Below are 13,332 nucleotides of genomic sequence, written 5' to 3' on the forward strand. Positions count from 1 at the left end.
CTTTTTTGCTACCATATTATAAGCCTTCCCAGCTCCACATACATCTACGTCGTGCGTTTGACTCTCCCTGGTAATCGCTCTATCCAAGCTTTGAGAGTTTTGACTACAACAGTTGCCGATCACCACTTGCTGCTGGGTAAGAACTGGTAAGAATTTGAGATTTGCTTGACGGGTTTGTGATACACCACCACCACTTCTTAGTAGTCTGTAGGATCGTATTCTTGTGTGTTTCTATTTGCTGCTAACCATGGTAGGATCACAAGCCGATGAGACTGATTGGGAGAACCTGACGAACAAACAACTACATGATAAATTTCAGCAAATGATGAGTGGACAGGTGCAAGATGTGCTAAACAGATTTGACGAGGCCATGGAGAAGGTAGATGGCATTGAGAAAACGTACGAAACGAAGCTTGATAGCAAGTATAATGAATTGCTCGCGCGCTTTCCACCACCACCGCCGGCTGCACCTATTGCACCTCTGCAACAACAACAACAACGCCTCTTTCCGAATCAGTATGGACGAGCGAAGCGTGTTCCTATTGTGGATGGCCAAACTTCTGGTGCTGCTGTTCCTATTGTTGATGCTTCCTTGGCTCCTTCTACTGTTGCTGCTGGTACCCAGGAGGATGATGAGTATGCGGGCGATTATGAGGATGAGGTTGATCAAAATCAGCACTACGTGCAGCCACCTGCACCACCACCAGCAGGTCGACCTCAGGTATATATTCGTAATGGTAGGCCTGCACCACCACCTCAGGTACAAGATGATGTCCATATTCCTAAACTGAAATTGAATATTCCACCATTTGAGGGTACATATGTTCCTGATATATATCTTACTTGGGAGTTAGAAACTGAACAACGATTTACATGTTTACAATATCCTGAGGAGAGACGAGTTGCTGCTGCTGTTTGTGCTTTCACTAGTTTTGCATGTGTATGGTGGTCTGAACATTGTAGATTATATCCTATTCCAACTTCTTGGGTTGCTTTGAAAACTGCTATGCGTACGCGTTGGGTTCCACCATATTATCAACGTGAATTGCTTCAAAAATTGCAGCGTTTAAGACAAGGAAAAAATTCTGTAGAAGAATATTATCAGGAATTACAAACTGGCATGATTAGATGTGGTATTGTTGAGGAGAATGAAGCTATGCTTGCACGTTTTCTGGGTGGATTAAATAGAGAGATTCAGACCATTCTAGACTATAAGGAGTATACTAATATCACTCGTTTATTCCATCTTGCTTGTAAAGCTGAACGTGAAGTGCAGGATCGACAAGCATTGGGGCGAACTAACTTTTCTGCAGGCCGACCTTCATCATGGACACCATGTGCATCTTCTACTTCAACTGCACCTGCACCTCCATCAGGTGCCACCTCCAGCCGTGATACAAGAAAACAAGCACAACCACCATTATCTGCCAAGAGCGCAGCTGCGGGGCCTGCACAGCGTTCTTCTTCTTCCATAGCATCAACAGGGCACACAAGTGATATTATTTGTTGTCGTTGTAAGGGAGGAGGTCATTATGCGAGAGAATGCAAATCTCCGCGTGTGATGATTGCTACCGCCGATGGTGGATATGAGTCCGCTAGTGACTATGATGAGGAGACTTTGGCTCTTATTACACGTGAAGAACATGGTGGAGATGATTCTGATCATGAGACGCAATACATGGCTCCTGAAGACGCTGACATGTATGAATGTTTAGTTGCTCAACGTGTTTTGAGATTGCAGGTCACACAAGCTGAGCAAAATCAGAGGCACAATTTGTTCCATACCAAGGGAGTTGTGAAGGAACGTTCTGTGCGCGTCATCATAGACGGAGGGAGCTGCAACAACTTGGCTAGCATGGAGATGGTGGAGAAGCTTTCTCTCACCACAAGACCACATCCACATCCTTACTACATCCAATGGTTCAACAACAGCGGCAAGGTTAAGGTAACACGTACTGTTCGTGTGCATTTTAGTATCTCTACATATGCTGATTATGTTGATTGTGATTATGTTCCTTATTACTTGGTAGACCATGGCAATTTGATAAAAATTCTGTACACCATGGTAGAAACAATCACTATACTCTTGTTCATAAGGATAAAAATATTACTTTGCTTCCTACGACTCCTGATTCCATTTTGAAAGATGATATTAATAGAGCTAATAAAGCAAAACAGGAGAAGAATAAGAGTGAAAATCAGATTGTGGCAAAAGAATTTGAGCAACAAATGAAGCCTAATAATAAACCATCTAGTGTTGCTTCTGAAATTAAATTGAAAAGTGCATGTTTATTTTCCACCAAATCTGATATTGATGAGCTAGATTTCAGCAAATCTGATTGCTATGCTTTTGTGTGCAAAGAGGCATTATTTTCATTCGAGGACGTGCCTTCCTCTTTGCCTCCTGCTGTCACTAACATTTTGCAGGAGTTCGCTGACGTCTTTCCACAAGACGTGCCACCGGGATTACTGCCTATTCGAGGGATTGAGCATCAGATTGACTTAATTCCCGGTGCTTCACTGCCAAACCGTGCACCATACCGTACCAATCCAGAGGAGACGAAGGAGATTATGCGTCAAGTACAAGAGCTTCTCGACAAAGGTTATATACGCGAATCCCTTAGTGCTTGTGCTGTTCCTATTATTCTAGTGCCGAAAAAGGATGGTACATCACGTATGTGTGTTGATTGTAGAGGCATTAATAATATTACTATTCGTTATCATCATCCTATTCCTAGGCTAGATGATATGCTTGATGAATTGAGTGGCTCTACAATATTCTCCAAAGTTGATTTGCGTAGTGGATACCATCAAATTCGTATGAAATTGGGAGATGAATGGAAAACAGCATTGAAAACTAAGTTTGGATTATATGAGTGGTTAGTCATGCCTTTTGGGTTAACTAATGCACCTAGTACTTTCAGGAGATTAATGAACGAAGTTTTACGTGCTTTCATTGGACGATTTGTGGTAGTTTACTTTGATGACATATTGATTTATAGCAGATCTTTGGAAGAACATTTGGAACATTTACGTGCTGTTTTCATTACTCTACGTGATGCATGTTTGTTTGGTAGCCTTGGGAAGTGCACCTTTTGCACCAACCGAGTATCTTTTCTTGGCTATGTTCTTACTCCACAGGGAATTGAAGTTGATAAAGCCAAAATTGAAGCTACTGAGAGTTGGCCGCAGCCCAAAATGGTCACACAAGTGAGGAGTTTTCTTGGCCTCGCTGGATTCTATAGGCGTTTTGTGAGAGATTTCAGCACCATTGCTGCACCTCTCAATGAGCTTACAAAGAAAGATGTGTCTTTTCTTTGGGGTACCGCACAGGAAGAAGCCTTCACGGTATTGAAAGATAAGTTGATACATGCTCCTTTACTCCAAGTTCCTGATTTTAATAAGACTTTTGAGCTTGAATGTGATGCTAGTGGAATTGGATTAGGAGGTGTGTTATTACAAGATGGCAAACCTGTTGCATACTTTTCTGAAAAATTGAGTGGGCCTAGTCTGAATTATTCTACTTATGATAAAGAATTATATGCTCTTGTTCGGACTTTAGAAACATGGCAACATTATTTATGGCCCAAAGAATTTGTTATACATTCTGATCATGAATCTTTGAAACATATTAGAAGTCAAGCTAAACTGAATCGTAGACATGCTAAATGGGTTGAATTCATTGAGACTTTCCCTTATGTCATTAAACATAAGAAGGGAAAAGAAAATGTTATTGCTGATGCATTGTCTCGTCGCTATAATATGCTTTCACAACTTGACTTCAAAATATTTGGTTTGGAGACCATCAAAGATCAATATGTGCATGATGCTGATTTTAAAGATGTAATGCAAAATTGTAAAGAAGGAAGAATGTGGAACAAGTTTGTCGTTAATGATGGATTTGTGTTTCGTGCTAACAAGCTATGCATTCCAGCTAGCTCTGTTCGTCTTTTGTTGTTGCAGGAGGCGCATGGAGGAGGATTAATGGGACACTTTGGAGTGAAAAAGATGGAGGACGTACTTGCTACACATTTCTTTTGGCCAAAGATGAGACGGGATGTTGAGCGTTTTATTGCTCGATGCACTACATGTCAAGAAGCTAAGTCACGACTCAATCCTCATGGTTTATATATGCCTTTGCCTGTACCTAGTGTTCCTTGGGAGGATATATCTATGGACTTTGTTTTAGGTTTACCTCAAACATAGAAGGGGAGGGATAGCATATTTGTTGTCCTGGATAGATTCTCAAAAATGGCACACTTTATACCATGTCATAAAAGCGATGATGCTGTTAATGTTGCTGATTTGTTCTTTCGTGAAATTATTCGCTTGCATGGTGTGCCAAATACTATTGTTTAAAATCGTGATACTAAATTTCTTAGCCACTTTTGGAGATGTTTATGGGCTAAGTTGGGGACTAAACTGCTTTTTAGTACTACTTGTCACCCCCAAACTGATGGACAAACTGAAGTAGTCAATAGAACGTTGTCTACTATGCTTAGGGCTGTTTTGAAGAATAATAAGAAAATGTGGGAGGAATGCTTGCCTCATATTGAATTTGCTTATAATCGTTCATTGCATTCTACTACTAAGATGTGCCCTTTTGAAGTTGTGTATGGTCTCCTACCTCGTGCACCTATTGATTTGTTGCCTCTTCCATCTTCGGAGAAGGTTAATTTTGATGCTAAACAACGTGCTGAATTGATTTTAAAAATGCATGAGTTAACTAAGGAAAACATTGAGCGTATGAATGCTAATTATAAACTTGCTGGAGATAAGGGTAGAAAACATGTTGTGTTTGCACCTGGAGATCTTGTTTGGTTACATTTGCGTAAGGATAGATTTCCTGATTTGCGCAAATCAAAGCTAATGCCACGTGCTGATGGTCCCTTTAAGGTGTTAGAGAAAATAAATGATAATGCATATAAACTTGAGCTGCCTGCAGATTTTGGGGTTAGTCCCACTTTTAACATTGCAGATTTGAAACCTTATTTGGGTGAGGAAGATGAGCTTTCGTCGAGGACAACTTCATTTCAAGAAGGGGAGGATGATGAGGACATCAATACCATTGTTACACCCACAGCCCCTACTGCTACATATACGGGACCAATTACTAGAGCGCGCGCACGCCAATTAAATTATCAGGTACTTTCGTTTCTTGGTAATGATTCTAATGTTCATGAGAATATGATGCTGCCTAAATTGGATACATTTGTTTTGCGTACAAATGAAGGACCTAGCTTGGAGAAGGATGAACATTGGAGCAAGAACAAGCATGGAGATGATGCCATGCGCAAGGGGAACAAGAACGGAGTTACAAGTGATGATTTCAGGACTTTGAAGCCACCATAATGGGTGCATGAAGCCTTGGACGAAATATACAAGATGCCACTTCATAAATTTCGTCCCGAGGCTATTCTAGGTGCTGCGTCACCTTATTATTGGGCCAGGCCCTTGTAATTCCGAAATACATAAGTATAGGCTATTTTTAGAGTCTGTATGTGTGGGGAAACAAGAGATAGGGTTGATTTCGGACCCCTCCACCAAGGGCCACGAAATTCCCCCCCTCTTCCTCCATATATACAGGCCTTAGGGCACCGTTTAGACTTTGGGTTCTGTTTAGATTAAAGTTCGCCATAGCTGCAACTTCGCGTACTTCGTTTGTGTTCAACGACCAGACAAAGGCGTCACAGAACCGCACCTTGATCAATAAAGCTTTCATCTTATATTCGCAATATCCAGATTGCAATCTCAGTTTCTTGCTTGTTCTTCGTTTGCTCGCAGGAAACAGACCCTCGTGGTCAGGTTGATCGTGCTCCGGCGTGGTCAATAACCTCTCGGAGTTGGTTTAGCGATTGCTAAGGCGCGACGTCCTCGCACGTTCGTAGTCGGATCGTCAAAGTCGACTTCCACCAAAGCGAAATTCATCATCTCATCGAAAGACGGGACACCTCCGCCTGTATCAATTGCCATAGAAAGGACAGATGTTCACTAAAGCGATCATAATTTTGTCATTCGGAGTCCGTGTCGGACACATAAGTACTCAAACTGCTCGCGGTGAGCGCGCGAATCCAAAAAATACTCCCCGCTTGAGCCAGGAGGCCCGGAGTACCCTCAAATTCAGCCTTAAGTAGGACTTTTTGGCCCTGAATGTCATAGAACATCATTCGTCGCTTCAGACAAGTTTCTGAACCCATTGGCACTTCCGTTTGAAGGGAATTTGAGAGATTATGTTGCTTATAGACATTAGCCCCCCTGGTAGGACAAACGTACCTTTCTGCAGATCTTCTATGATCCGGGCAATCTCATTTGGATGTAAATTGAAGAAAATCCAGCGGCTATATGCCTTATTCTCCTTGTTTTCGCCGGATGGCATGCTGTAACTCATGCGCGTGAAAGCCAAGAACAAAAGGTCATAGGGGCAACGGTGTCCCGTCTTTCGATGAGATGATGGATTTCGCTTTGGTGGAAGTCGACTTTGACGATCCGACTACGAACGTGCGAGGACGTCACGCCTTAGCAATCGCTAAACCAACTCCGAGAGGTTATTGACCACGCCGGAGCATGATCAGCCTGAGCACGAGGGTCTGTTTCCTGCGAGCAAACGAAGAACAAGCAAGAAACTGAGATTGCAATCTGGATATTGCGAATATAAGATGAAAACTTTATTGATCAAGGTGGGGTTCGGTGACGCCTTTGTCTTGTCGTTGAACACAAACGAAGTACGCGAAGTTGCAGCTATGGCGAACTTTAATCTAAACAAAACCCAAAGTCTAAACGGTGCCCTAACGGCTGTATATATGGAGGAAGAGAGGGGGAATTTCGTGGCCCTTGGTGGAGGGGTCCGAAATCAACCCTATCTCTTGTTTCCCCACACATACGGACTCTAAAAAAAGCCTATACTTATGTATTTCGAAATTACGTGGGCCTGGCCCAATAAAAAGGTGACGCAGCACCTATAATAGCCTCTGGACGAAATTTATGAAGTGGCATCTTGTATATTTCGTCCAAGGCTTCATGCACTCGTTATGGTGGCTTCAAAGACCTGAAATCATCACTCGTAACTCCGTTCTTGTTCTCCTTGCGCATGCCATCATCTCCATGCTTTCTCTTGCTCCAATGTTCATCCTTCTCCAAGCTAGGCCCTTCATTTGTAAGCAAAACAAATGTATCCAATTTAGGCAGCATCATATTCTCATGAACATTAGAATCCTTACCAAGAAACGAAAGTACCTGGTAATTTAGTTGGCGTGCGCGAGCTCTAGTAATTGGTCCAGTACGTATAGCAGCAGGGGCTGTGGGTGTAACAATGGTATTGATGTCCTCATCATCCTCCCCTTCCTGAAATGAAGTCGTCCTCGACGGAAGTTCATCTTCCTCACCCAAATAAGGCTTCAAATCTGCAATGTTAAAAGTGGGACTAACCCCAAAATCTGCAGGCAGCTCAAGTTTGTATGCATTATCATTTATTTTCTCTAACACCTTAAAGGGACCATCAGCACGTGGCATTAGCTTTGATTTGCGCAAATCAGGAAATCTATCTTTACGCAAATGTAACCAAACAAGATCTCCAGGTGCAAACACAACATGTTTTCTACCCTTATCTCCAGCAAGTTTGTATTTAGCATTCATACGCTCAATGTTTTCCTTAGTTAACTCATGCATTTTTAAAACCAATTCAGCACGTTGTTTAGCATCAAAATTAACCTTCTCCGAAGATGGAAGAGGCAAAAAATCAATAGGTGCACGAGGTAGGAAACCATACACAACTTCAAAAGGGCACATCTTAGTAGTAGAATGCAATGAACGATTATAGGAAAATTCAATATGAGGCAAGCAATCCTCCCACATTTTCTTATTATTCTTCAAAACAGCCCTAAGCATAGTAGACAATGTTCTATTGACTACTTCAGTTTGTCCATCAGTTTGGGGGTGACAAGTAGTACTAAAAAGCAGTTTAGTCCCCAACTTACCCATAAACATCTGCAAAAGTGGCTAAGAAATTTAGTATCATGATCTGAAACAATGGTATTTGGCACACCATGCAAGCGAATAATTTCACGAAAGAACAAATCAGCAACATTAACAACATCATCGCTTTTATGACATGGTATAAAGTGTGCCATTTTCGAGAATCTATCCACGACAACAAATATGCTATCCCTCCCCTTCTTTGTTCGAGGTAAACCTAAAACGAAGTCCATAGATATATCCTCCCAAGGAACACTAGGTACAGGCAAAGGCATATATAAACCATGAGGATTGAGTCGTGACTTAGCTTTTTGACATGTAGTGCAGCGAGCAATAAAACGCTCAACATCCCGTCTCATCTTTGGCCAAAAGAAATGTGTAGCAAGTACGTCCTTCGTCTTCTTCACGCCAAAGTGTCCCATTAATCCTCCTCCATGCGCCTCCTTCAACAACAAAAGACGAACAGAGCTAGCTGGAATGCATAGCTTGTTAGCACGAAACACAAATCCATCGTTACCGACGAACTTGTTCCACATTCTTCCTTGTTTACAATTCTGCATTACATCTTTAAAATCAGCATCATGCACATATTGATCTTTGATGGTCTCCAAACCAAATATTTTGAAGTCTGAAAGCATAGTATAGCGACGAGACAATGCATCAGCAATAACATTTTCTTTTCCCTTCTTGTGTTTAATGACATAAGGGAAAGTCTCAATGAATTCAACCCATTTAGCATGTCTACGATTCAGTTTAGCTTGACTTTTAATATGTTTCAAAGATTCATGATTAGAATGTATAACAAATTCTTTGGGCCATAAATAATGTTGCCATGTTTCTAAAGTCCGAACAAGAGCATATAATTCTTTATCATAAGTAGAATAATTCAGACTAGGCCCACTCAATTTTTCAGAAACATATACAACAGGTTTGCCATCTTGTAATAACACACCTCCTAATCCAATTCCACTAGCATCACATTCAAGCTCAAAAGTCTTATTAAAATCAGGAAGTTGGAGTAAAGGAGCATCTTTCTTTGTAAGCTCATTGAGAGGTGCAGCAATGGTGCTGAAATCTCTCACAAAACGCCTATAGAATCCAGCGAGGCCAAGAAAACTCCTCACTTGTGTGACCGTTTTGGGCTGCGGCCAACTCTCAATAGCGTCAATCTTGGCTTTATCAACTTCAATTCCCTGTGGAGTAACAACATAGCCAAGAAAAGATACTCGGTCGGTGCAAAAGGTGCACTTCCCAAGGTTACCAAACAAACGTGCATCACGTAGAGCAATGAAAACAGCACGTAAATGTTCCAAATGTTCTTCCAAAGATCTGCCATAAATCAATATGTCATCAAAGTAAACTACCACAAATCGTCCAATGAAAGCACGTAAAACTTCGTTCATTAATCTCATGAAAGTACTAGGTGCATTAGTTAACCCAAAAGGCATGACTAACCACTCATATAATCCAAACTTAGTTTTAAATGCTGTTTTCCATTCATCTCCCAATTTCATACGAATTTGATGGTATCCACTACGCAAATCAACTTTGGAGAATATTGTAGAGCCACTCAATTCATCATGCATATCATCTAGCCTAGGAATAGGATGATGATAACGAATAGTAATATTATTAATGCCTCTACAATCAACACACATACGTGATGTACCATCCTTTTTTGGCACTAGAATAATAGGAACAGCACAAGCACTAAGGGATTCGCGTATATAACCTTTGTCGAGAAGCTCTTGTACTTGACGCATAATCTTCTTCGTCTCCTCTGGATTGGTACGGTATGGCGCACGGTTTGGCAGTGAAGCACCGGGAATTAAGTCAATCTGATGCTCAATCCCTCGAATAGGCGGTAATCCCGGTGGCACGTCTTGTGGAAAGACGTCAGCGAACTCCTGCAAAATGTTAGTGACAGCAGGAGGCAAAGAGGAAGGCACGTCCTCGAATGAAAATAATGCCTCTTTGCACACAAAAGCATAGCAAACAGATTTGCTGAAATCTAGCTCATCAATATCAGATTTGGTGGCAAATAAACATGCACTTTTCAATTTAATTTCAGAAGCAACACTAGATGGTTTATTAGTAGGCTTCATTTGTTGCTCAAATTCTTTTGCCACAATCTGATTTTCACTCTTATTCTTCTCTTGTTTTGCTTTATTAGCTCTATTAATATCATCTTTCAAAATGGAATCAGGAGTCATAGGAAGCAAAGTAATATTTTTATCCTGATGAACAAGAGTATACTGATTGTTTCTACCATGGTGTACAGAATTTTTATCAAATTGCCATGGTCTACCAAGTAATAAGGAACATGCTTGCATAGGTACCACATCGCAATCAACATAATCAGCATATGTAGAGATACTAAAATGCACACGAACAGTACATGTTACCTTAACCTTGCCGCTGTTGTTGAACCATTGGATGTAGTAAGGATGTGGATGTGGTCTTGTGGTGAGAGAAAGCTTCTCCACCATCTCCATGCTAGCCAAGTTGTTGCAGCTCCCTCTGTCTATGATGACGCGCACAGAACGTTCCTTCACAACTCCCTTGGTATGGAACAAATTGTGCCTCTGATTTTGCTCAGCTTGTGTGACCTGCACACTCAAAACACGTTGAGCAACTAAACATTCATACCTGTCAGCGTCTTTAGAAGCCATGTATTGCGTCTCATGATCAGAATCATCTCCACCATGTTCTTCACGTGTAATAAGAGCCAAAGTCTCCTCATCATAGTCACTAGCGGACTCATACCCACCATCCTCGGTAGCAATCATCACACGCTGAGATTTGCATTCTCTCGCATAATGACCTCCTCCCTTACAACGACGACAAATAATATCACTTTTGTGCCCTGTTGATGCTATGGAAGAAGAAGAACGTTGTGCAGGCCCCGCAGGTGCGCTCTTGGCAGATAATGGTGGTTGTGCATGTTTTCTTGTATCACGGCTGGAGGTGGCACCTGATGGAGGTGCTGGTGCAGTTGAAGTAGAAGATGCACGCGGTGTCCATGATGAAGGTCGGCCTGCAGAAAAGTTAGTTCGCCCCAATGCTTGTCGATCCTGCACTTCACGTTCAGCTTTACAAGCAAGATGGAATAAACGAGTGATATTAGTATACTCCTTATAGTCTAGAATGGTCTGAATCTCTCTATTTAATCCACCCAGAAAACGTGCAGGCATAGCTTCATTCTCCTCAACAATACCACATCTAATCATGCCAGTTTGTAATTCCTGATAATATTCTTCTCCAGAATTTTTTCCTTGTCTTAAACGCTGCAATTTTTGAAGCAATTCACGTTGATAATATGGTGGAACCCAACGCGTACATATAGCAGTTTTCAAAGCAGCCCAAGTAGTTGGAATAGGATATAATCTACAATGTTCAGACCACCATACACATGCAAAACTAGTGAAAGCACAAACAGCAGCAGCAACCCGTCTCTCCTCAGGATATTGTAAACATGTAAATCGTTGTTCAGTTTCTAACTCCCAAGTAAGATATATATCAGGAACATATCTACCCTCAAATGGTGGAATATTCAATTTCAGTTTAGGAATATGGACATCATCTCGTACCTGAGGTGGTGGTGCGGGCCAACCATTGCGAATATATACCTAAGGTCGACCTGCTGGTGGTGGTGGTGGTAGCTGCACGTAGTTCTGATTTTGATCAACCTCATCCTCATAATCGCCCGCATATTCATCATCCTCCGCATCAGCAGCAGGAGCCACATAAGTATCAGTAGCCACACCAACAGTTTGGCCAGGCCGAAGAAGTACACGGCTCGCTCGGCGGAGGGCTGTTTTGTGACCTGGAGGTAATTGTTGTAGTTGTTGTTGCGGAGGTGCGGCAGGTGCAGCCGGTGGTGGAAGACGCACAAGCAGTTCATTAAATCTGTTGTCGAGCTTTGTTTCAAATGTCTTCTCAAGGCCAGTGATCTTCTCCATGGCCTCTTCAAAATTGTTCAACACATCTTGCACCTGTTCATTCATCATTTGCTGAAACTTATCATGAAGCTCCTTGTTCGATAAGTTCTCCCAGTCAATCTCGTCGGCTTGTGATCCTGGCATGGTTAGCAGCAATAGAAACACACAAGAATATGATCCTACAGACTACGAACAAGTGGTGGTGGTGGGTGTCACAAATCCGTCAAGCAAATCTCAAATTCTTACCAGTTCTTACCCAGCAGCAGGCGGTGATCGGCAACCGTTGTAGTCAAAAACTCTCAAAGCTTGGATAGAGCGATTACCAGGGAGAGTCAAACGCACGACGTAGATGTATGTGGAGCTGGGAAGGCTTATAATATGGTAGCAAAAAGGGTCAGCAATAATCAATTCAGAGATGCAAAGTTGAATAAACGCTCAACGACGGTACTGTGCTAGTCCTAGGCTAGACCGTCCTAGAGACGCGAGCCTAGAACACTAAAAAAATCACGGCGCGGCACGTAAACAAGGAAAAAGCACACTCTGAATATTTTTTCTTCGCTCTTTTTTTTTTGCGAAAAATCACTATAATGGCGAGTGTCTCAAAACTCTTCCTAGCTCAAACGGACAGGATGGGCACGAAATTTTTTTGACCAATTTTTTTTTTCGACTGCCCGGACCCAAAAACTGGAAACGGGTCAAAAAAAACTTCCTATAATGGCACCTGTCTCAAAACACTCAGAAACACCTAAAAATAGGATAGCCAGAATTTTTTCCGAAAAATGCGTTTTCGAAAATTTTTGGGCCTAAACGGAGCGTGGCTACCCGACTCTTTTTTTTTCGAAACCTACTCCGGCAAGGAAACACGAATCGGAATCTGGATGGATCCCGAAAACAAACCTAATATGGCAAGAACTCGGATTGGTGGTGGATATATGGTGGTAGATGGCAGCGGTGGTGGTATATGACAGCTGTGGTGGTATATGGATACGGATTCGAAACGGTGGCGGATAAGCGGTGGTGGTAGATGGAAGGGGTGATGATGATGGTGCGGCGGCGGCGTGACAACTTATGACCAGAACTCGAAACTCTAAAAGACTAGACTCTAAGACCAGCAACTAGACACGACGATGCAACCGCAAATTCAACAAAGCAAAACCCTAAAAAGATTATGCAAAGGCTCAGATTGGTTCGGATATGATGAACTAACCCTAATTTTTTTGTGGCTTTTTCGTGGACTGTAGGTATGAAGAACAGACTCGATCTAAACTACGAAAAACTATAAAATCTCACCGAGCAACCTGGAAATCTGATACCACTTGATAGAGGCGGAGGTGTCCCGTCTTTTGATGAGATGATGGATATCGCTTTGGTGGAAGTCGACTTTGACGATCCGACTACGAACGTGCGAGGACGTCGCGCC

The 13,332-nt window shown here is 42.1% G+C and overlaps 1 protein-coding gene and 1 pseudogene across 1 annotated transcript; one reads left to right on the forward strand and one right to left on the reverse strand.

Moving 5' to 3' along the window:
- Positions 1-247: 247 nt before the first annotated feature.
- LOC148922808 (uncharacterized) lies at positions 248-5,352 on the forward strand (annotated as a pseudogene).
- A 1,193-nt stretch (positions 5,353-6,545) lies between these two features.
- Positions 6,546-11,587, reverse strand: LOC148922809 (uncharacterized). Its single transcript, XM_089062119.1, has 6 exons — positions 11,562-11,587; positions 8,643-11,502; positions 8,391-8,414; positions 7,281-7,803; positions 7,046-7,145; positions 6,546-6,636 (listed from the first exon to the last, which is right to left on the reverse strand). The coding sequence occupies exons 1-6, from the start codon at positions 11,585-11,587 to the stop codon at positions 6,546-6,548; spliced, it is 3,624 nt and encodes a 1,207-aa protein (XP_088918245.1).
- Positions 11,588-13,332: the final 1,745 nt, after the last annotated feature.

This window comes from Salvia hispanica, unplaced genomic scaffold (assembly GCF_029641045.1).
Source record: "Salvia hispanica isolate PSC_SH4W2 unplaced genomic scaffold, Shi_PSC_v1 Unplaced_Contig_0012, whole genome shotgun sequence".
In the NCBI taxonomy this organism is placed as follows: domain Eukaryota; kingdom Viridiplantae; phylum Streptophyta; class Magnoliopsida; order Lamiales; family Lamiaceae; genus Salvia; species Salvia hispanica.

What these genes read in the sequence shown, in the direction of transcription:
- LOC148922809 (XM_089062119.1), bottom strand. Translation starts at nt 11,587, where the DNA reads ATGGTTGGCCCGCACCACCACCTCAG. An exon ending in GGCCCGCACCACCACCTCAG is followed by an intron (nt 11,503 to 11,561) that starts GTACGAGATGAT and finishes ATTTGAGGGTAG; the next exon opens with ATATGTTCCTGATATATATC. An exon ending in GTTACGAGTGATGATTTCAG is followed by an intron (nt 6,637 to 7,045) that starts GTCTTTGAAGCC and finishes CGCAATATCCAG; the next exon opens with ATTGCAATCTCAGTTTCTTG.